The following is a 24,766-nucleotide window of genomic DNA, read 5'->3' as shown; positions in this document are numbered from 1 at the left end:
CTGGTGCCCGGGACATGCGGGGATACAGGGGAGCGAACAGGCTAACACGTTATCTCGAGGGTCTACTAACCGAGCAACAGCGTCCTCTTCTAACCCCAACCCTTCGCAGTATCCCTCACAAAATCCCATCAATTTAAATTCCAAAGATATCCTTGCTCATCAGTGCGCAGTCCGCAAAAAATACCCGCCGTCTCACCCACAACTTAGCGGGGAAGAGGCTGCCGATTGGCGCAAAATACAGACCAGGGTATTCCCCCCATCCAAAAATGCTAAACGCCATGTATCCCACTCGCTATAAAGCCAAGTGCCCTTGGTGCGGTGGCATAATCACTCTAATACATGTAACCTGGGAGTGCACTAAGCACCCTCATAGTTCAAATAACAGTATTACATTGAAGCAGTGGAAGGCTTGCCCGCTCCGACCTGGCAGGACTAAAGTCCTTAATTAGCCAGGTCGGGCAGGCGGCAGAGGCCAGTGGGGCCCCAGACTGATGGGCTCCGACCACACCTCCTTAAAATCTTTTCCCGTCTATTCTATTTATACTCTGTTCACAATAACCATTTGGCTTGTGCCTATTTAAATCTCTGACTGTGCCCCATTTGTGCCCCAGGTGCATTGGTGACAGCTCCTGCTTGGAACGCATCACTTTTTCCACAGTATTTGGGCTTGCTCGTCCAGAAGCCCCCACTCACACACACATGAGACCTTTCGTACCGGTCGAGCCTGAGTAAGGAGGCAGAAGCACCCAACCCACTTACGAGGGTCACGTTGTGCGATCCCAGTGGGATAAATCATCACGAATTCTTAAATTAGGCACTTTTTGGTTTAAACCAAATGCCTAAAGTTGGAATGGGCAGGTAGTTTTCGGCACCTATCGGTAAAAACTGAAAAATCCAAGCCCTAGTGTCTCACTTGAATGTTTGTTTGCACATGGTGATTAAGCTATTCCCTACTCCCATAATTTTTCTAATCCTGCATTTTGAGATGAAAACTTTGCCTCGCTAAATTTCATAACTGTTGTCATGCCTGGTGGCTACAGCAATAGGACTACAATAATACTACAAATTTTAATGCTCCTACATGAAAATAGATGACTGCACACCTTGAATGTTCTGAAACGTACTTTGCAAGGCAGCTTTTAGCTTTCCTACACCTCAACATAGCTAGCCATTTCCAAAACTCAGAGCATGAAAAATCAACAGCAAAATTAAATTTTGTGAAAAACTGCATGATAGTCAATTCAATTCGATTGATATTTGAATCTACTATTCAGTATTTGCACACCGCTAATCATACTTGTTCTTTAATTATAAATATGTGCTTTGGTGCACAAATGTCCCTGTCTGTCTTCCGTCTGCCGGAATCCACAACATTTACAAAACACACATGTACACACACACACAAAAAATGTTTTTTTTTAAAAGAGGGTATGCAATATAAACATTTGAAATTATTTATTTGTTTGAAAACATTTTCTGAACCTATACGTTAGTGCCGCATTTCAGTGATCTGCAAAAAAAGCCATAGCATGACAGCATAACTGCAACAAAAGTTTGGTTGATGGGACAGCATACTGAAGAAAAGCAATAGCTTGCCTACACAGGTGACATGAAAAAAAAGCACACCTAGAAATGAAATTACCTACTGCAGATACCAATAGCTGCCTCATGCCTAGCTCAAGTGATTTCTAAGAGGTGGAATGCAACAACGTACCCGCATGCGCTCACTGAAGGCCTCCTTGTTTTCTTGGGTGAGACGGCGAATTTCATCGTTGAGCCGGTCTACCTCCTGCTGGTCAGCAACTGAAAGCTGTGTCAGGAGGTCTTGCTGCAGCTCTGAACGGAGGGACTGCTCAGTTGACTCCATTGACTTGAGGCTCGAGTCGAGGCTAGCCAGGCTGCGCTCCTGCATTTCATCCGCACAATGACTCCATTCGTGGCTTGATCTAGAATGCCCATTTTTTAATATCCCCTACTGTACGCATGAGCCGCTACTGTCTCTTTATGTGATGCCGACCATTTTAATATGCTGTGCACGAGCCCAAGCCAGGCTTGCAGCAGTGAGAAACGGCTCGATTTGACACTATGAACATACCTAGCCAGCCCAAGAAGTTATACGACAAATAGCAATCACTTGTGATCTAAGGTTGCACATTAGCTTGCACAACTACTTATGTAAACACAGTACATCATCTTAGGCTCCTAAATCAGATGGCACACAAGTTTTGTTTGCTGCAGGCCCAATAGTCGCTAGAATACAGAATACGCTTATAGTGCAGGACCGGATATAATGCGGTCTTTCCTGAGTCCCATTTATCTTCCCATAGAACTCTCAATGTATACGCACACCTCTCATAGTGCAGCCGCGCAAGACGAAATGCCGGTTATACAGTAGAACCTCGCTGTTACGTTTCCAGGTGCTGCCTTTTCCCGGCTGTTACGTCGTTTCCGGCCAGTGCCGGCATAGCTCCCATCGGACCCAATGCATTGGTAACCCCACTGTTGCGTCGCAATTGTGGGATCGTTCCCGCATCATGCGTTGCGAACTGCCGGCTCGAGCGGCCATGTTGACTGTTCATGTCGCTTGGCTTGGTGGCTTGACGACGGGATTGGCCGCCCAAAGTGGCCGGGGCGACACCTATGACATATTTTTGGTTTCCGCCAGTAAAAGCATGGCCTTTGAGATCCATATTTGCTATTTAAGGATGGTGCCTGTGGCGCATTGGGGTCCTAAAAATGGTATTGGCGCATTGATGTTCCGCATAAACATCGAAATTGAGAGCTGAGTCCGTTAGTGTGGCAGGCGATAATGCCGTCGCCGCGCGCCGTATGCTGTACATGCGAGTGAAAGCGTGCAAGGGGAACTGACGGCCGTGGCTAAATCTCGCGCGCAAGGAAGAAAAGCGGGGAGGAAGCGCACCTTCCATCGTGCTTGAGGCACTGCGGGGGAGGGCAAGGGAGGGATAGCAGGCAGCGTTGTACTCTGGCATCAACTGCGTACTGCGCTGTGACATGCAGTCGCGCGGGCCATATCTTGAAAGCGAACTGCGTTGGGGGCAGAGTCTAGGCAGTGTAGGTGCGTCGGCGGCTCGTAGCTTTGTGCCTGCTGTGTGTTCTTGGCGCTCCCGTTTGCGTTGAAGCGAGAGACAGTACACAGGTCACATCGCTCGCTGTTGATGCCGCGCTTCCTCACGCCAGCGTTTCGACAGCGAGTGCCCGCGCTCATCGAGTGCGATACGTTCATGTTTGCCTGTGCGCGCTGACACTGTGCTCGTTAATATAGTTAATAAGCGAATGTTTACAAGTTTATACGGACGATAAAACTATCGCAAACAATGTTTCGGCTTTCGGGCGAAACTGCAACGTTTTTTCAAACGTATGAATTAAAATAAAACACAATTCACCACTACTCTCATTTCACAATTTTTCCGAAATTCTCGGCTCTTGCGTTTCCCAGCTCTTAATTTTTATTTTTTTTTTTTACGGTCCCGTGAAAAACTTATCAGCGGGGTTTTACTGTAATGCCGTTGCCGGGAAATTCCACAGACAAGTGATGCAGTAAGCATGCTTCTCAACGACCGACAAGGGTGATGCGGAGGAGGAGACGCGGCTACCGTACGAGGAAAAATGCGGCGGTAGCGTGCGGGCTCCGCGGACATGCGGAGGTGACGTAAGCCACTTGCTCGGGCCGTCTCTCAGCGGCGCGCAGTCCGCACCTAACATGTGCACATTGCCGGTCTTTGGCTCGACATACATCCCCCGCTGGCTAGGCCTAACCAGCATCATCTTGTCGGGTGCAGTCAATGAAATGCTTTGCAATGGCTGTACGGCACTTAGAAAGCAGAGGAGCCATTTAGACAACACAAATGAGGCCAGCCACATCCTGGTCATATGCTTAGACACACGCGGCTGCTTGTCCTCCATGTTGTTTAGATTATGGTGCGGTACTGCTTATAGTGCAGAAATTTGCGACTATGGTGACTTACATTATAAGCAGTCTATGCTGTATTTCCTTGGCAAGCAAGGCAAGTCTCAGATATCCTTTCTTCACCAAAATAAGTTTGCGTGATGTTGCAGATGACAGGTATTCATTAAGTTCATTTCAGTTGTCATTTGCTGTGCTGTTGACATCACTCTATTGAATAAAGAGGTCTTAACTTTTTCTTTTTTTTTTTTTTTTTGTAAGAAGATTTTGGTGGCACATACCTTTTGCCAACTATGGACATAACGCAAGGCTCACATACTCGCACACTTGCTTGTTCTGGAACGAGCAACCGCAAAGAGAAATTGTGGGCAGGGTAATGTCTTGCACTCCAAAGTCAGCTGCTAGGTGCAGGGCTACCCAATGCTGATTTTCTAGGGCTACAATGAGAGTGAAGACCATTCCAAGTACTCGTAAAATAAAAAGAAGTGGCTCACCTAGGAGTTTCCGTCACTTGTAACCGAGTTTACGCCATCTCACACGACTGTCTTTTAACAGCGGCGCATCTTGCAGAGCAAGATGCTGCATCAGTCAGCACCAAACCACCTTCTAGCTACTCCCTTACCTGTCTTATGCAAAAACTGCACTTTAAGGAAATGCGCACACAGTGCACCACAGTCTGAGATTTTTGTGCAGCACTCCATAAAGATTTCATAACTGTTGTCGGCAACCAGTGAACACATCAATATAAGTGCTGCTCACCTTTGGCTGTTTAGAGCGTTCCAGAGCTGTGAGTTCTTCTTTCATGAGACGAATGTCTGCCTTCAGTTTGTCAAACACATCCCTGTGTCAAGCGACCAGAAAGCGCCACAGTCAAACCACTACCCATAAAGAAACAGATTGGCTTACTTGTTCTTGCTGTTCTTTGTCTCAGCTTTCTGCATGTCACTGACCACCTGGTTGATCTGGCTTTCAGTATGTGAGATTTAATTAAGGGATCATATGCAATGCATGGATTGTCACACAAACATGGCAAACACAGCCATGCCCTATATTTCAACATCTACATTCCCTTTAATTGCTACTCAATATACCTAGACCAGCAGTTCACCAAGAAAGCACAACTTCCTTCCATTATGAAAGCAGCCCATGAGTACCACCTGACAAGGTGACCCTCAAGTTAATTCTGTCCTTTACAAAGTACACTTCTATGACCAGGTTATCATACATTTACTTGAAAACGCTGCTAACTGATTCTTTGGGCACAGTGAGGATTTCGAAGATGCTTGCACAATCTGGCAGTTTGAAGAAACTTAGGGTGTGTCACCACCTTTAAAAACACATTAAAAAAAAAAGACGTCCCTTTTCTGCCTTTCACATTCCAAAAATACGTGTCTATTCAAGATTATATTTCCACCTTAACTCTTTCGAAAGTTACAGCCATTTTTCGAACCCTTGTGTATGCACTCGAAGCTGAAACCAAAAACATAAGGTTTATGAATGTGCACAATTTCACGCATCCTATTGGTACGTGCAGATATTTCATTAAATTTTGGTTTAGCTCTGAGACGCTAATATGAGTGCTTTGGGGTAAATAGTGCTCTTGAATTAGTTCACTAGTGAGCTGCGTGTCACCAGCTGTGCTGGTTTGTTTACATTACACCTACTTCATTTCACCAGTCATCTGCTTGTATGTTTGACTCTTGAAGCTCGTACTAGTTAGGTTAGCATGCTTAAAGGGCCCCTAAACCACCTCGGATATTTTTTGAACATTTCAAGTAAACACGTGCATCAAGTTCAGAATGCCGTCATGATCAACGATGCTAAATGCTGCAGCGCTATGCGCCGCGGGCGCGCGTAGCGCTCCAGCCATCCTTCTCTCCTGGCCTTCCGGTATTCCCAGCGGTCGTCACGATGTCACTAGGGTGCATCTGGTGATGTCAACGGCAGTGACGATATCCATTGGTCAAACAAGAACCTACGACGGCATTAAAACAATGCCGTCCTCCTCTCCTGGCCTTTCCGGTATCCCCAGCGGTCGTCACGATGTCACCAGGGTGCATCTGGTGATGTCAACGGCGGTGACAATGTCCATTGGTCAAACAAGAACCCACGACTTCCGGTTTTCTGCTAGCAGGTATGCGCGCTCCCTGCTCTGCCTCGTCGTGTTGCTCGCTTGTGCGCACTTGCGAATCGGCAATTACAGCCCACAATGCAAGTTCCAAATCGGTCACGTTCAAACACAGTCGTGCTTAGCAGTCCGATTAGCTGTGCAAACAGACTCCGACAGTGTTGGCCTTTCTACACGTGTGCGCAACACAGGGTACATAGCGGCACGCTTCGCATGAGCACGGGGCGGCACGGCAGCAAGAGCGGGTAGCCGAGAAGCGCTGAGCCGCGGCTAAGGCCCGTCCATGTTATCGGCATGGTAACTCGCCACATGCCGTTCGACGGCTGTTTTGCTCGCGAATGCCGAGATTTCCTTGCCGTAGAGAGGATGAGACCGGGACCCATTTGTGCGGCAGCCTCACCATCGCTGATCGCTCGACGGCGCGGATATCGTCGCTAGGCCTTCTCCAGTTCACTTCAAAGCTAAAGCAGACGGCACTACTGAATGAATTACCGATGCTCACAAGCCCCAATATTTTCTTATTGTTGTTATTGCTCTTCGCAAGAAGTGTACACAAAGAAGAAAAATACGCTGATATTAGCGGCGCTGTCAGCTGCGATGCAAGCACGGCCGAGCCGGTCGTCTCCCATCGGTAGCCCGTGCACTGCAGCTAAGCTTGACAAATATCGGAGCTCTCGTTCATATTTAACAATTGACAGGTTTTCATAAAACGTACAATTTAGGCATCGCTTTATCTAGAAACAGAAGCTGCAGCCAATGTTTTTGTCGCCGGTTGCGGAGGTGCGCAGCTTCGTGGTTGCCGAATGGCCCGTTGATTGTGCTGCAGGCGGTGCGCCGGCCGAACTGCCACTTACTTTGGACACCTCTCACGCGGCTAAAGCCCCTCCATTCATGTTTTCGCCGAATGGTGCGTGGATGGAGGGGCTTTACGCACAGCAGACGTTCTACGGCACTGGAGGCCGGTTCGCTGTCGGTATATTTGCCGCTAGCGTGGACGTGCCTTAGCCGGAAGTGGACAGTGTTTTGAGAAGTGCGTTGGCGATGACGTATGTCATGTGACATTTGGAGGAGCACTCGGCGAGGAGGAGAGACCAGCCGACGAGGAGAGTAGCGAAAGAAAGAGCGAAACGAGTGAGGGCTGTGTTTCGATCATCAAACGCGTGTAACTCCGCTATTACGGCACCATTTCGAAAAATTCTCGCGGCTACGTGTTCGATGTAGACTCGCGCACAACTGAAACACCACAACTAAATTTTGACCTGTGTGTGGTTTAGGGGCCCTTTAAGAGAAACTTATAGTATTGTTACGGGATGATTATGCTTCCAAAAATGTACTTAAAAAAGGAGGACTGCAGCTACGGCTAAGGTCCTCACACGAGCACAGGCGGCAGATAAGTGTGTGTCATCTTCATCGTGACACACAGTATTTCTTGACTCAAGGAAATGTTTTACACAAATCCAAGGGTTCCAGTTCTTTGGGAACCAACATCATCTAAGGAATATGGCCTACAAGTCTACAAGGGTCACACAACACGGGTGAAAAATAAAGGCGCAAAACGATACCATGCTGTTTCCAAAGATAGACCAAGCTACGAGCCTGCTGGGTTTTAGCCATATCGAAACTTGGTTTTATACCTGAACATTAATTTTAAAATTTCAGCCTTGTATTTCTTAAAACTTGATTTTCGACATTTTCTTGTTACACGAACATTTATCACATTTTTTCTTGACCGGTCAACCCAGCCGACCAGCTACGCCGAAGCCCCCCACCCCATCCCACCACCTATTTTGTCTGTCTAGAACAGGTGCCCTGCCAAGTGTCTCCGCACCTTACGCTCTCTCCCCCTTCCTCTCCTTTGTTACGACGGACCTTTTAAAAGCGGCACACCGCCACCTCCGAAGAATACCCCCTGAAGAAAGAGCCGAATTGGTTCCGAAACGTCGGGCTAGTAAATTTCCTTATTTGGTTGGAGTCAATCTCTAAGTCTTAATCAATTTTCCCAACCAGACAGGTAATTCTGTCGAAATGTTTAGCTTCACATGATTATAATGTATGGGTTTAGTGAGCGCACATAACGCCCTATGAACATGCGTGCTACTCCGACAGATGTGCCAGTGGTCGGCTCTGTTTTCAAGCAACGCTTGGAAACAGAGCTTGAAAACAGAGAAATACGCTTTCAAGTTAGTAATTCCATTACAGTGATGTTACTGGCCCATGCCATTTCGGAACAGATCAATGAAAGCGATTGCAAACTACATTATGTAGGGCTTTAACAGTGGGAAAGCCACATGAAGGCAGTAAGTGGAAGGAGTGATGAGCGTATTCATCACTTTGAAGTTTTCTACCTACACGCGAGCTTCGCCATTACGTCAAGCACAAAAACACACTGCGCGAAAGTGTTCGTGGTAGTTGCTGGCATGTCGCCCGCGGACCCAATCTCTGCTTCCGATCACCAGTCGAGACCGTGATCTCATGCCCAAGCACCGAGGCGGTTTACTGGTCCGAGAAGCAAAGACCTCTCATATAATTTTGTCCCGTCAGTTCACTTTGCAATTATGGTATGAAGCCTCAATCCCATGACAGCAAGACAAACATCCACTTTTCATTACAGCTTTGATGCAGGATAAGTTAGAGGTATCGCCAACCACTCATGCGTACCAGCTAGTGCTTGAAGGACACATCACCCTCCTCCTTTATTCAGCCTTTCTCTCAATTCAACAATAATTGAGCCTCTGCTGTCGCTTCTTTGCCCAAGGGTTTCTCGTGTGAATACATGCATTAGAGTGCCATAGATTACATGAATATCCCACTTGACAATAAAAGCCACTTTGGGCGCATTTGGAACTGGTCGAATTACAAGAAGCCATTTTTTTTTAATTCATAAGAAATTGAGGCTTAGTAGTTACAAGATAGACAGCTTTCATGCCAGTAGTCCTGTATTGAAGACAGAATAAACGTTCAGAAGTTACTGAATGTCCCCAACCCGGTGTTTGTCCCCGACCCAAAGGCATCCCCCCACCTCAATAGGTGCACTTGGGGCGACACATGGGAACTACCTGCAAGTGTCAGTTCCATTTGGAAGTAAAGACACAATTTTACGAAGCACTAAACAAAGGTGCTGTTAGGTAGACATGCCTGGTACAATCAGAAATGAACTGCAATGCATTGCACATATTGCTGTACTCACACTGCCAAGCATTTTAAAATGAATATCATAAAATTACTTTATTTAGTGCACCCCTGTTCCAACCTTCATTATTCGAAGTTATTGAAAAAAAAATGGGACTACCAATGTGTCTACATACAATGGAGAGAGTTTTAGCTGTTAACAATAAATGGATTGTATGGTTTTGGCAATGATAAGCAAAAGGCACATCCTCAAAGGATGTTCCTACACTTACCATATACAAACCGTATGTCCACGTGAACCCATGCGCTGTGTAGCAATGTGTGCTGAAGCTAGGATAAACAGGACCTCATACTATGCAGAAGAAAAATTTGATTCTGGGTGTAATGAAGCAAACGCAACATACTGCTGGCCTTCTCCCACACAGCTACACTCTAAAAATGGTAAACCAACATAATAGCTCATGGCAGCGTGAAACTCATCTTGCACTAAAATATTGAGCGGCCCATCAAATGAACTTGGCCACCCAAGAATGTTTCAGACAGCACAACCGCAGCAAGAAACAAAGATGCTCTTTAAAGTGGTGTTGCGAACAGCGTTTCAAAACTACTACACCTATAAATGCCGTAAGAACAGTTGCAAATTCAATCGAAAACCCTTTTCTGAGCCAGTCTTCTCACGAGGAGAGACTTCACAGCTCTCGCCTACCATGTCACAGCTCCTTTCTAGAAGCAATGCACAGCGCACAAAACCGCATCAAGAAAAAGGGAGAAAGCAGGGCCGCCCCTTTTACAACAATATTTACAGTGTTATATTCATTTTAGTGCGACTTTCAAATGCCCACAAACCTTCATTTTCTTCCTCATGTTGTCCTACTCTGCTGTGATAGGGTACTATAGCTCACCTCACACCATTTTTTAAATATCATAAAGTTTCCCGCAGAGGGAAGGCTTCAGGGAAATTTTGGTTATGTACCAGCAGTTGTCAAAAGAGCCTCAAAGAATTTTTAAAAGGATTTATTAGTAGCCAAGATAGCAATGGTGTGAGGAGGCAAGCACTAATTCCTCTCCTCCAACATGTGTCTCAACACTGACTAATGCTGCTTTTTAAGAAAAAAAAAAAAAAAAAAAGACAATGCCGTTGCAGGAAGAAGCATTGGCCAGGCCCCCGTCATGGTGGGATGTGTAAATCACGGGCAATGCCAATCTGCAGCCTTCCTGTATGGATGACTTGTGCCAGTCGTTGTGCTTACTTGGCCCGCATTCAGCTGAAAGCGCGACATGTCTAGCCCTGTTAGCTTCTGTGTTATGAGCATTTGTGCTATGTCTATAGCTTCACCATGTAACTCCATATGTACCCTTGGGTCTTATGCAACACCACAATGTTTTTTGTTGTTGCCCCTCACTGAGCAGCTCCTCACAGGAAGTTGTTCTCACTACACAGTAGACTGTACACTTGTGATGCACAAGTGCCTATGCATGACATCATCTCGCGGCCCCAGTGGCTCTTTCGAAGAGAAGAGACAATGGGTTTTGCGGCATTGTAACCCACGTGATCAATACTTGTCTGTCTGCGATGCCCACACGCCCCCAGTCATAATGCACTCCAGAGGATATCAGCCAGTTTCTGCTTGTGCTCAGCAAGCTGCTTCTCCACTTCAGTAATCTCCTTCATGAGCTGCATATGTGCCTTGTGCAGATCCAGCCGTGACCGTCGAGTGTCAAAGTAGCCTCCCGTTAGGGCACCCTTGTGCGACACTTGGTCCCCTGCCACAATGGAGATGGGCAAAAACTTTTCATTTTGTCAAGCATAGCTCAGCTTGTGCCTAAAGATCACACACTGACTCACCACTTTCCTGCCAGTGCCTATTTCCATCAATAGCCCGTTATCGATGGTTGCGAATTCATATTTTGGTGCTTTCCAAGTGCTCTCCGACTGCTAGAACCATCTACTAAGTTATTCAGGAACTATTTATTCCGTTTCTTTTTCCTGTTTTCCTTTTTCACCGTGCGGCAATTTTTAAAGCACCTCTGGAGAAGGGTTTGGTCGGCGCAATGATTACTCGCAGTCGCCAAGATGGCACTTACATAGTACTCTGCTCATCCATGAAAACATCTCATTTTAACCCATTCTGATGCATCTGCGCGCGAGTTTTTGGACGTTGGAAGCAGTACTGACGCGGAAGACCAACTTGGGTTTGTCAGATTTCAGCAAAGAGTTTGGCTTTCTTCTCCGAACCATTTCAAAGCTGCTCCGAGTTGATATAAAGATATCCTGTGTGTTCTAAATGTCACACTTCTTATCTGCAGAGCAGTGTCAGGATGACTTGCCAGCGGCCACGCAGAGACGGCTGGGAGTCGACCTCGGCATTGTGATAGAGCTAGTGACTAACATTTTTTATACAGTTAAACCTCAATATAACAAACTTTATTGTAATGAAATATTTAACATTTTATGTTAAACGTAACTCAATATAACGAAGTGTGTTTATACACGACTTCAATTTAAGGAAATTTCATTGCTGCCGTGAAGGAATACCGAGATTATAAATGGAAACTTCCCCGAACACACATAGACAAGTAGTTGAATGACATATGAATGCAGCCCTCAAATGGCGCGCCGTACGACAGAGAGCGAACCGCCAAAGCGGAGCAGTGCATTGCTCTGTATAAAATCCAAGTGCGATAAGATCCTATTACGCGAGGGTGAGCCGAGAAGGATAGTGGCTTGATGACCGCCATCTTCCCGCTCGAGCAAGGGGAAAAGGAAGAGGGCAGCGAGATCGCGGCAACGCAATCAAGCACGCGAAGGGGAGAGGGGAAGGGGCAGGTTCGCAGTCGTCTCCTTCTTTAGCGCGGCTATGGCTGAGCATGGCGACAGCATGACTGAGCACACACGCAGCCCGCAGGCCCTGTTTTAGAGGTTTTCTGCCACGTGTGCAAAGATTGGGTGAGCTGAGAGGCGTGGCATCATGCGCTGTCTTCCCACGCGTTTAGTGCTGGAGGTAGTATAATCTCGAGTTTCAGAGATGCATTGAAGCGAGAGGCAGACGAAGCATTCACTCTTCACTGCCAACACTTTTAATGATGGCATTGTCCCCACTGTGGGTGACACTATCAGCTGCGGGGGCAAAGTGGACACATGGCTTGCTTCACTTCGTACTGCGGATGTGAAGATATCGTCAATATGGCATGAAACCGCATCTTTGGTCGCCGACACACAAAGGCAACCAAATGAAATCTTTTTCTCACTGAAATTTGTCTTTCCCAGATTGCCCGATAATCCGGAAAGCTTTACATCCCATTCAGTTGTAAGAAAATTCTGTCAGCGACTTACTCATTTTCACAAAACATCAAATTTCAATATAATGAAATTTCGATATAACGAAGTGCAAATTTTACACTTTGTTATATTGAGGTTTAACTGTACAATGAACTATTGATACAACGACCACAGAACCATCGAGTTCATTATAAACGGTTTCGAGTGTAGAAGGTTTCACTCCTTGGCACAGTTTAAACAATTAGCACAGCAATCACATATATTTCATTATATTTTCACTTTGCCTTCACTTTTTTTATCATGACAACAACTAACATGTTTGTGATAACTGTCCAGGCGCTTAAAAAAATATTTGTTATATCAAGAATAGTTTCAATAGGTAGGATTGAAAAATTGTAACTGCACTGAAATGTAGTCATATAACAATGTATTGTTATACATGGAATTGTTGTGGGTGGGTTCAACTCAGTGTTGCCAGGTTTGGCTATATATAGCCAAATTGGGTTACAGAAAAAAATTTTGGCCGTCGACTTGGACGAGTTGGCTATGTGGCTATATTTGGGCTACTAAAAATCTGCGACTTGGCTGTGTTTAGGCTATACGTGGCGCCCTAATCCACGCTCCAGAGGTGGCTCTGATGGAGTAGAAACAAATCTCGAAGACTATGTTTTAGCTGGCTGAGCCGGCTGCGCGGCTGTGAGTGCGCGAAATACCCCCCCCCCCCCCTCTGCGCCGTTGTCTGAGCCGGTGGCTTTCCTATTTGATACTTATACTCAAACTTATACCCCACTTCATCGTCAGGCACCCAATCCCCGGGCATCGGGATGAGCCTGGGAATAGATGGTTTTTCACAGTACACTGTACTCACATGGTTATGCTCAAAAAGTGAGAACAATAAAATAGGGTGGGACGATCGTGGCGCCGACATGAAAGAAGGGAAGCACGGGTTGAAGACATGCTCCAGTGTGTTCATGGCCAAGGCTTCTGAGTGAAGTATCGCGCCGGGCACAGCTTTCGACCGGCTCCACGTTTCTCACGCTAAGCTTTACTGCCATTTTCCTTTCCCTGTGAGATTAATTTTTATTCGTGCTTACATTCGAGGTTCATTTCGATAGGTTGGACTTAAGATAGCATCCTCCTCGGAGAGGAGAAGTGGGCCAAGTATGCTAGAAAGTATAAAAAAGATTGGGAACAAGACCTCGAGCTCCAACGTGGGTCCTGGTGCTTTCACTTATAGATGGTTTGCGCGTAACGTCATATATGCAGATAGTCATTGTACTAATATCGCAACATGTTTGCCACGATGACATCAGTGCACCACGTCACGTGAGCGTGAACCACCGTGTTAGCTTAGCAGGTGAGGTGTCGCGCTGTTGGCTCGAGGACGCGGGTTTGATTCCCGGCTACCGCGGCCGCATTTCGATAGAGGCGAAATGCAGGAACACCTGTGTACTTAAATTTAGGTGCATGTTAAAGAACCCCAGGTGGTCAGAATTAATCCAGAGTCCCCCACTGCGCCATGCCTTCTAATCAGATCGTGGTTTTGGCACGTAAAACCCCAGCAATTATTATTATTAGCACATCAACATGGTTTGCTTTTTGACAGTAACCGGTTTTCACAGGATTACCACTGTTCTCAATTTGTCGATTACCTTTGCTCTTTGTGCGCCGTCTCAGCTTTCACCATTTCGAGTGAGTTACGTTCTGGACGTTCTCGTCGCCAAAAACGACCGCGCGCTTCTTACACTGGTGTGCCGTTTTGCGCAGTAATCTTTTAAAGCTTCGCTTACATAGATTCAGACAGTGAGTGGCATCTGTTGTCTGTCACTTTATTTTAACGCATGTTCTTGGCATGCTATTTCGCGTTCACTACAGCTAAAAAGTGGAGTTCGTAGTTAATATTACTGTAAATAACTAAAAATAATAACTTAGTACTATCTGTCATAAAATAAAAGCACTGTGATTTCGCCCTCTGAAGCAACTCGTTGGAAGTGTTCTGTGTGCAAGCATGATGTCACTGTTGTTGATGTCAAAGGTCGACCGTCATGGTGACATGGACATTTTGTTACGACGGGTTGTGCAAAAAAGGATTGCCGCAGCCGAATATGAAAATGTACACACAAATAAAAGTGAAAATAAACATGGTTATATTTGGCTACAAAATTTCTTGCTCTTTTTTTGTGATTGGCTACATTTGCGCTACAATTTCTGTAGCTTTGGGCTACGCTGCCTCGTACAACCTGGCAACACTGGTTCAACAGCACCATTTAAAATCGTCCAAATCTTAAAATGCAAATGATGAAACTTTATCAAAACCATTTCATCTAGCAGCCAAACAGCATTCGGAAAGCCAACAAATCACCAACAACAAAGTCAACAACAACAAAGTGTGTAAAATGTAGCTATTTCAGTCATTTACATCACCAACCAATATCCATAACATGCACATGTGGATTAGCCTAACAAACCATCATGCTGCATCAATCTTTCCAGTTACCATTATACACAAGTCACATGTAGCCTCAGAGCCTGAATAATCAAATGGTTAACTGCACAATCAGCACTGAGCATAACTCACCGTCCAAAGTGATGCAATCCAGGTTGGATGTGCGTGCAATTTGAGTGGCCACTTCCAGGTTACGGCATATTAGAGTCTTGCCATATATGTATTTCATAGCGCTCTCAAACTTTGGCTCAAAGTTGAGTTTGCTGATCATGGGAATGGCATCCTGAAAAAAAAAAGAAAAAAAAAAGGAAAAAAAGAAGAAAGCACAGTTAAACCTTGATATAATGAACTTCAGCATAACAATATTCTCGATATAACGAAGTATTTAACTTTTTGTAACATCTTGTCTACAGAACACCATGTATGTTGAACCTCAATATAAGGTAGTGTTTTTAACGTGATTTCAATATAACAAAATTTCAGTGTTGCCTTGAAAGAATACCTAGGCAATAAATTAAATAGAAGCTGCCACAGGCACAGATGATCAAATGTTTGTATCACATGCAGTTGCTTGCAAACGCACATCTCAAATCGCACGCCATGCAACAGAGACAGGGATCAAAGCGGCCAAGGGAGTTTTTGAGCAACTCGGGGTGCAAGATATTTGGAACTTTGGAGCAAGTTCGGAGCATGAATTGTTCGTTTTCGAGCAGCTTGGTAAAGCTCAACACGAGTTAAATACAGGCAGTTGAAGATAAAAAAAGTTTTTTTTTTTTTTCCGTTTACTTCGACGAACACTATTAAGCAACGGCAAATGAGTCATCCACCCATTACTTGTAGAGGTGTGTGAATACCAAATTTCCAATTTCAAAGCGAATTTGAATAATGAAAATGAAGTGTGAATCGATTCAAATATTTTTTGAAAATATTTTTGAAAAAGTTCAATTCAATTCACCACCCAGAGGTACAAAAAAAAAAAGAAGCAAGTTCATTGCACAGCCAATAACATACAGGAAAATTATGCTTTCTGGTCAACAAAATTCTCTAGTATAACATTTTTTCTGGGCAGTATCATAACTGCAGTTATTTAATGTTGTCATGAAGGAAGAATAGCTGGTCAACATGTTTGGGGAGCAGCGATCACCCTCTTGCATGTCATAATTCCTTCAGACAGCGAAAATAGCTGCTGACTGGACACACTAGCGCCTGATTTTGGAAATTATTTCTGTGCTAGCTGATGCCAACAGTCAGCCCCATACTCACACCACCATTCACATAGAGCTTCTTCTTGGTCCAAAATTTCATCATGCACCTACCTTTCAATTTGCGCTTGTGGCAGTGAAAAATTGCTGCTGGTTGATGAGCTTATCAAAGCCTTTCAACAGTGCTGACATGGAAGCAGCCTCTTCAGGAGGTTTCATTGTTCAGGACATATTGGGTGCTCGAGGTATTTGAGAACACTATTCCTAATCGCCACAGACACCAGCAGGGTCATCATTTCTATCTAGGCGTGCAGCTTCTTGTTGGTTGACCCCTTGCCATTCACAATGCGCAGTTTGTTCAAAGATGGAAGCGTACAGGTTGACGCACGAAATGAAACGCCATGCAGTCCTCGTTACTCTGGCAGCACACCACAGCGACTTGAAGGTTTAAAAAAAAATTAAATTATGGGGTTTTACGTGCCAAAACCACGATATGATTATGAGGCATGCCGTAGAGGGGGGACTCGGGAAATTTGGACCACCTGGGGTTCTTTAACGTGAACCTAAATCTTAGTACACGGGTGTTTTCGCATTTCGCCCCCATCGAAATGCGGCCGCCTTGGCCGGGATTCGATCCCGCGACCTCGTGCTCAGCAGCCCAACACCATAGCCACTGAGCAACCACGGCTGGTGTGACTTGGAAATTGCCACCTTTGTGAATGTAGCGAAGTCTTTCATTTACAAGGTGCGGACAGAATCGATGTTATCTAGTGGTGACGTGTCATCTGTGGCGAGAAGGAAAAAGCACAGTCAGCAGTCAGACGTCGTCAAAACCCCCGATTTTCTCCGGCGGCTGCAAGTCATCATCAGTGACGACCCAGGGAAGTCAATGCGGGCCATTGCAAAGGAGCGCCGAGTCGCAGAGTTGACTGTCAGGCTCACTGTGCACAAGGACTTGAGGTACCATTCCTATGTCATGAGGAGGGGGCAATTCATGTCCAATAAAACTCGGGAGAATGGTCTGCTCCGGCCCAAGCAAAGAGACCTGAGGAGCCCGGAATGCTCTGGTTTTTCTTCACATGAAAAGAACTTTGACCAAGACCCAAAAGTTAACCGGCGTAACGACAGGTGGCTTTGCGCAAGCGCTGATGAGGTGCCTACAGTGATGCACCCAAAATTTCCGTCATCTGTGATGGTGTTAGCCGTTGTCAGCAATTAGGGTGACGTCATGCCACCACACTTTTTTGCAGAAGGACAACGCATAAATGCTGCTGCGTATGTGGAAGTGCTTGCCACCGTTGTAAAGCCCTGGAGAGTGTTTCGAAAGGAAGACCTAATGTCTTTCAGCAAGATTTGGCTCCCGCCCACACCGCCTGCGTCACCCAGGAGTGGCTGGCTGACAACTTCGACGACCACGTCACTCCCAACTTGTGGCCTCCTAGTTCTCCAGATGTAAATCCGCTGGACTACTTTGTCTGGGGCATCAGAGAGGCTAACAAACAGCCACATAATAGAAAAGACTTGCCGAAGGCCGCCATTGCTGTCTCAATGGCCAACATCTCTAAGGACCACCTGATCCGTGCATGCAGCCGTTTCCGAAGCTGAATTGAATTGGTTATTGCTGCGGATGGCAAATTCAATGAGTAATTGTGGAAATAAACTGCAAGGGAAGTATTTCCCAAAGTTTGGCAAAAATATGTCTATTTTTGCTGGAGATATTCTTCTCTGCCTGAATCCAACATTGTGTTTTCAACTACCTCGCGCACCCGGTATGTGGTTTCCTTGCTGTTGAATATTTTCTTGAGTCTTCTAAAGCCAGGTTTCTAATCCAGTTTGCCAATGAAGCATCCTGGTGGTACTTGAACTACTTTATAACGACGGTCTAAAAGCATTAAAATACACGCTTTCTGTGGAGCGCTTAAATGTGTCACTCAATGATCCTTCTAGGAGGACCTGCCCTAACGAGTCAGTATGTTTGTATTGTGGGGTCTCACACCCACTCTTGTGAGAAAGAAACGACAACACAGTAGTGCAAACAAACAAAAGGGCATTTATTGCACCTTTCATACACTAACACACGCTAGCCGAAATACTACACGAAGAACATTCACATGGGCGCGCCACAAACCAAGGAAGTCCGACTCACTGCGACCCGATAGCGAGCAAATATGTTCACCCCATGCTGTGACACCATCGCCTAGTCGTTCACGTGTACGGTCACGCGAACGGTGGTACGTTCGAACGATCCATGTTCGTCTATACCGGTGTCCTCGCGAAGCGTTCGTGCGTGTCAGTCGCCAACCCCAAGCCAAAGAGGAAGCGCCTTCGACTTTTTTCTCCCAAGTCACCCCGCCGTTCGGTGGCGTTAGCATCGCGACACTCGCGCCATCTCTCGCAATGCGCCGCAACCGGATTACGGGAGACGAGAGCTATGTGGGGAAACAATATCAGGGGACGCGTGAGAGTTGCGCATCCCCACAGTATAAAATTATCAAAATCATTTTAGGGTCCCTTTGATGATGATGACGTGCTGAGAAAATATCTCAGCCACTCGTTCCCAGTGCCCGTATTGGACTAGGTTTGCGTAAAGATTCATTCTATCTTCAGTGCCGTGCAGAAGCGTTGTCATGGTCCCAGCGTATCTTTCTTTTTCTATTACAGAGGCTCTTTTTATTATTATTACACAAGAGGTCCACACGAATCCTAAGTTGCTTTAAATGCTGTCATCAGTCATTTTTCAATGTCCTGCTACCTTTTCAATGACACCTCATAGGTAAGGTAAGTTTAAAAATTAGCTAATTAAACGTATTCATCAACAATGAACAAGAAATACTCATAGTAACCACCATGAACAATAGCCATCAACATACAGGGAACACCGTTCACATAGTGCCCTTCGTTATTTTTAATTCTTGGCAACAGTTAGCCAGGATAGAAGTATCATCATCATTAGCCTATACACTTAAATCTCGTTATAGCGAAATGGTTTATAACAAAATAATGGATATAACGAAAGAATCTTAATTCCCCTTGAAAGTCCCTAAAGAAACCCATGTGCTTAAAATTTCGTTTTAACGAAAACGTTTTGTACTCATCAAGGGCTATAGCGAAAAATTTTCATTCCAAAATGACAATTAACCACCCACTTTGCACACAAAATACTGATTTGTTAAAATGTGCAACACTTTGCGGGCCTCTTAATGTACCAGTTTAAATCTCCCGTGGCTGCGCTGCACTGGCAACGCCCCAAGCCAAGCCAAGCTGACCAAGCTAGCCAAGTTAAGCTGGCCAAGCCTAACTTCTGTTAACATGCTGTGCGCACTCGTTTGCTTTGTTTCGGAAGCGGGCGTAGGTCAGTCAGCCCGTGTGCTTTTTGTGTTGTGTTGCCGGTTGCACGACAGGAAAATGACTGACAGCACCAGCTGCTCGAAACGAAAACGGAATGTTATCGCTCTGGATCATAATTAGAGCTGTTGCATCAGGGATGAAGAAAACGCAGGTGGCCAAGGACTTCGGCATCGCGCCCGAGCCGACTTTCTACAATTCTCAGCAGCAAGGAAGTCATCGCTGGCGCTGTTGCATGCGGCGTAAAAGGTACGCGGAAGAAGCTTCGGTCTCCTGCCTTTGAAGCAGTGGAAGAGGCGCTGTTCAATTAGCAGCACGGGCTGCTAATTTGCCTGTGAGTGGGGCACTACTCCAGAGAAAAGCCAGACTTTGGCGGGTACAAAGACGGCGAAGATGGTCTCAAGATAGCAGCTGCTGCTGAGAAGGCCATCCTTCACTTGAGGAAGATGCAGCTGCGAAGCATCACAGACTTTTTCGCGCCATCTACTTGAAAGGCTACGCGGTTAGCGTCGAGCGCAATAAAATCAGCTGTTGTGTTTTTGTGTTTGATCCCAGTTTTTCGTTGTTTTTCGATTAGCACTTTACTGTAGATACAGCAACTCGGCTGCGACGGGAGGTAATACCTCCGTGATGACTTACCTGTAATTAGCCGTATAATAATTAGTCAGTTGCTATAACGAACAAATGGTTATAACAAAAAAAATTTGGCACTCATTCGACTTCGTTATAACGAGATTTAAGTGTATTTAGGTCCACTGCAGGATGAAGGCCTCTCCCTGCGATCTCCAATTACCCGTCTTGCACTAGTCGATTCCAATTTGCACCTGCAAATTTCTTAACTTCATCACCTCCCCCCCCCCTACTTTTCTGCCATCCTCGAATGCGCTTCCCCTCTCTTGGTATCCATTCTATAACTCTAATGGTCCCCCGGTTATCCATCCTACGCATTACATGGCCTGCCCAGTTCCATTTTTTTCTTCGTGATGTCAATTAGAATATCGGCTATCCCCATTTGCTCTCTGATCAGAATACCGCGAAATAAATCAGAAGTTACTTCCCTGGTCATTGCATGTTCGCCACTATTTCACATCGCTTGTCAAGAAAAAAAAAAATGTTTGAAAACCATATAGAGAAAAAAATGTTCGCTGGCTTTCCCAGCAGCGTCGTCGAGCAATATTTTGCACATGCTCAATTATTCAGGCTTATTCGCGGCTCCGTCACAGGCCCCATCAAGACGATGTAAAACGGCGAGATATTTTAGATGACGTATGATGGTTTATTAAAATTTTCAGACCATCTGTGCAAGTCACGTCGTGAACATCGTTGCCGCGAACGAAATTTCAGTCAGTGTTTTCGCCAAACTTTTACGACCGCCATTTGGCCACTTAAGTTCACGAAAACGGAAACTTTACACCTTGGCTTGTGTTCTGCGGCAGCAAAAGCTTGATTTTAGGTGAATTGGTTGTCCAGAAAGTAGTGTCGCCAAAGTCCTTATATGAGTGATAATTATAGCTGCCATTTGATATATGTGTCCAAGAAGTTTCATGAAAGCAAGCAGGTCATTTGTTGGCATGCTGCACTATCACGCCGGTAACCGGACATTCTTTTTCTTTCGCAATAATAGTAAAAATTAAGCATTTTAGCACATGAATGTTCTTGCATGATTATTTTTTAAATTATTCTTGCGATAGCAATTATATGGACACTATAGGCGAAATTCCGCCGCCGCCGTAAGTTTCCGTATAAAGTATACGGGAGATGAAATCATCATCATCATGTTTATTTCACCACGGGATACACAAGGTGAAAAGGGAGAGCCGGAAAAAAAGCCGAAATTTCTTCGGCTTGACAAAGCTCCGGTCTCCCAGACAGCCACGGTAGCGGCTGGTGTATCAATACAATCACGCATAAAGTGTTGATATGCGAGTATTCTAAGCACAAGTACATGCAGATACTTTCATGTTACTGTATAGAAACTAGTTATTTTACACAACTGTATTATAAATCTCAGTATACAATTACAATCTGTTACCTTGCATATTATGATTTGACACAAACTAATTCGCATATAGCATAAGAATGCAAAAGCAATATATATACATATATATATATATACACTATATATATACATACACACACACATATATACTATGTATAACAAATTTCACAGCAGTATACAATAAACACAAGTTACCATCAAGAAACGTTCTTTACATTATTTTACATACTTGCAAATACATCTGCGCATCTATGTTAAAAAAAAGAAAAAGAAAATCTGCATAGGCTGCTGCTTTCGCGACAGACACCCGGGCAACGTAGCCTAGGGCGTCATCACATCCTCGAAGTTTAGAAGCGCGAAGACGCCCTTTGCAGCATCCGGTTCACAACGCAAGCCCTGCCGCGCGGCCCGGGCACAGTCGCTGAAGCAGAAACCTGGATGCTGGGGTTCATAGTTAAAAGTCTGAACGTATAAACACAACGAGAGTACATCATAAGTTCTGCGGAACTGTTAGAACATTTAACAATACACATCTATAAGAACAAATCCAATATTTTAGTTTTGTTTAGAGATAACACATCAACATTTTGTTGGTTGAAATAGTTGAGCAGGGAAGGTAGTGTATGTTTAAGACGTTGACAGCCATAATAAGTACGCGAGAAAGGGATCTGCCATGGTGCCTGGTGAGGATATGAATCTGTACTTCTACTTTCTTGTAAAGCTGCCAGGGTTAGGAATGAATCAAGTTTTCCCAACATAGCATTTCTATAGCTTAGTAATGTTTTGAACTTATATATGTCACGAGCTCTGATTATTCTGTTTTGTTGGAAAAGCTCTTGCGTGTGTTCAAGAAAAGAGACGTTTGCTATCGCCCGAACCGCTTTCTTTTGAAGTATTTCCAGCATTTGAATATTGTGCGCGGTAGTGTTACCCCATATAAGTGAACAGTAACTGAGGTGTGAATGGAAAAGAGCATGATAAATGAGACGCTTAACTTTAAAAGGTAATGCACTTCGATTCCGATTTAACACACCAACAACTTTTCGTACCTTTGAGCAAACATGACTAACATGTTCATTCCAGGACATCTGCGCTGTGAATATTACGCCTAGGGTTTTTATGGATGACGTAATGTTAATTTTATACGGACCCAAGACAATAATGTAGTACCCAATCTGGTAATGTAGTAAAACTTCCCGGAGCATGAAAAATAACGCATTTTGTTTTGGTTTCATTGAGGATGAGGCCGTTTGCCTTATACCATGCTCCGAGTCCATAACAAACGGAGCTTGCTATAGGCGTTATTTCTTTTAAATATTTACCTGTGAAGAAAACAGAGCAGTCATCTGCATACGCGACAAATTTACACATATCACTTACTTGAACAATATCATTAATGTAATACAGGAAAAGTATCGGGCCAAGGATTCTACCTTGGGGCACACCCGCTGTCAAAGGTTTTATCTGCGATCTGTTCTCATTAATTTCAACAAATTGATGTCGGCTTTCTAAATAAGATCGGATAAGTTCAAGTGTTATTCCTCGGAAGCCGTATTTTTCCAGCTTTATCAGCAGCAATTTATGGTTCACTCTATCAAATGCTTTGCTGAAGTCTAAGTACAACCCTAAAGTCAGAAGTTTTTTTTCAATGATCTCTAGAATAAGGTCCTTCTGTATATTTAAGGCGGTTTTCGTAGACCGCTTTTTCTTAAACCCGTGTTGACAGTCGGTTAGCAAGCTATGTTTTTGCGAAAAGTTATCAATACGAAAGTTAACAATTTTTTCGAATCCCTTTGATGGCACAGGAAGTATAGAAACCGGTCGATAATTGCCAATATTATTTTTGTCACCTCCTTTATGAATAACTATAACTCTTGCTACCTGCATATTGCGCGGGAAAACTCCAGCTGACACGGAAATGTTAAAGATATGCATTACTGCAGGTGCAAGTAAGTCTATGATGTACTTAATTGGCCTAATTTCTAAATCATCTACGTCTCGGCTGTGGCTGTTTTTCAAGGATGAAAATGTTGTAATCACCTCAGGGATGCTAGTAGGCTTTAGGAATAAAGATTCTCTTAATGAAGTTGTATGCATTGTATCTTGAATGTCATGATCTACGCATCGTACTTTGACAAAGAAATTGTTAAAATGGTTCGCAAGTTCTGTACCACCTACAAAAGTGCCATCTATGTTCAGCGTATCTGTTCATGTATCGACTGGCTTCCGATTTAGTGTTTCGTTTATTTTTTTCCATACTTTGTCACTTCTGCGCATACATTCATTGTTAAATAAACGGCTGTAGTAGTCATTTTTCACCTTTTCTTTTTCTTTGTTCAATTTATTCCTAAACTGCTTATATTCTTTCCACTTTGACAAGTCCTTCGACTTGATAAAAGACCGATAAAGCTTATTTTTTTGGTTAATTTGCCTAACGAGTCCCTTCGAAATCCACAGCTTGCGCGACTTCCTTCGACTCCGATAGTTTTCAAGCGGAAATGATTTGTAATACATCGTTTTGAGTTTGCTCATAAATTTGACATATGACTCATTGGCATCTTCAATGGCAATATATCGCTCCAGTCTATTTCGCACACGGCTTCTCTGAATTTATCTAGTGTTTGAGCCGATATCTTGCGGTACGTTGTCTTTTCAGTGCACGCACTTTTAACGGCGCCTTTATGTTCTAGAAAAAGATATATAGGCATATGATCTCTGATATCACAGCTTATGACTCCCGATATCGTGCTATCGATAGTCGAGTTTATTATGAAAGTGTCTAGTAATGATGACGTAGTGACGGTTACACGCGTCGGTGATCTGATGATGCTGCAGAAGTCATTGCACTCTAGGATAGATACAAACTGCACAGTAGGTGCTGAATTAGTCATCATGTCAATGAAGTCCCCGCCCAGCGTAAGCAGAAAGCCATTTCCATTTACGTATGACAGAAGGTTATCTAAAAACTCAAAAAAAGCAGAGTGACTGGCATTAGGGGGTCGACACAAAACGCAAATGCTGTCTTTTCTTTCTTTATGCATAAAACTTCATAATTCTCTGTAGCTGTGCTATATTCCCTAAGAATATCATACCCTGTTAGAGAAGTTAGAATTGCAATGCCGCCACCTCTGCTTCCCTTGCGGTTCACGAAGAAATGCTCGTATCCTTGAAGTACATAATGTTCCGAGTCGTCATTGTACCAAGTTTCGGTAAACACCAATACGTCAAATTTTAGGTTACATGTTTCGATTAGCACAGTGACTTCATCCTTTTTGTTCAACAGTGACCTTGCATTTAGGTGCATGAATGTTA

The 24,766-nt window shown here is 44.5% G+C and overlaps 1 protein-coding gene across 1 annotated transcript in view; it reads right to left on the bottom strand.

The window, feature by feature from the left end:
* Nucleotides 1-24,766, bottom strand: part of LOC119456360 (structural maintenance of chromosomes protein 3-like) — a 248,837-nt gene that overhangs the window by 142,406 nt on the left and 81,665 nt on the right. Inside the window, 5 exon segments of the mRNA XM_037718076.2 lie at nucleotides 1,715-1,906; nucleotides 4,685-4,766; nucleotides 4,832-4,901; nucleotides 10,797-10,946; nucleotides 15,041-15,191. Of these exon segments, the coding sequence (XP_037574004.1) occupies nucleotides 1,715-1,906; nucleotides 4,685-4,766; nucleotides 4,832-4,901; nucleotides 10,797-10,946; nucleotides 15,041-15,191 (645 nt within the window).

The sequence above is a fragment of the Dermacentor silvarum genome, chromosome 1, assembly GCF_013339745.2.
Source record: "Dermacentor silvarum isolate Dsil-2018 chromosome 1, BIME_Dsil_1.4, whole genome shotgun sequence".
NCBI lineage: Eukaryota > Metazoa > Arthropoda > Arachnida > Ixodida > Ixodidae > Dermacentor > Dermacentor silvarum.
The sequence above is the reverse complement of the archived record's forward strand: the minus strand, read 5'-3'. Positions and strand labels throughout refer to the sequence as shown.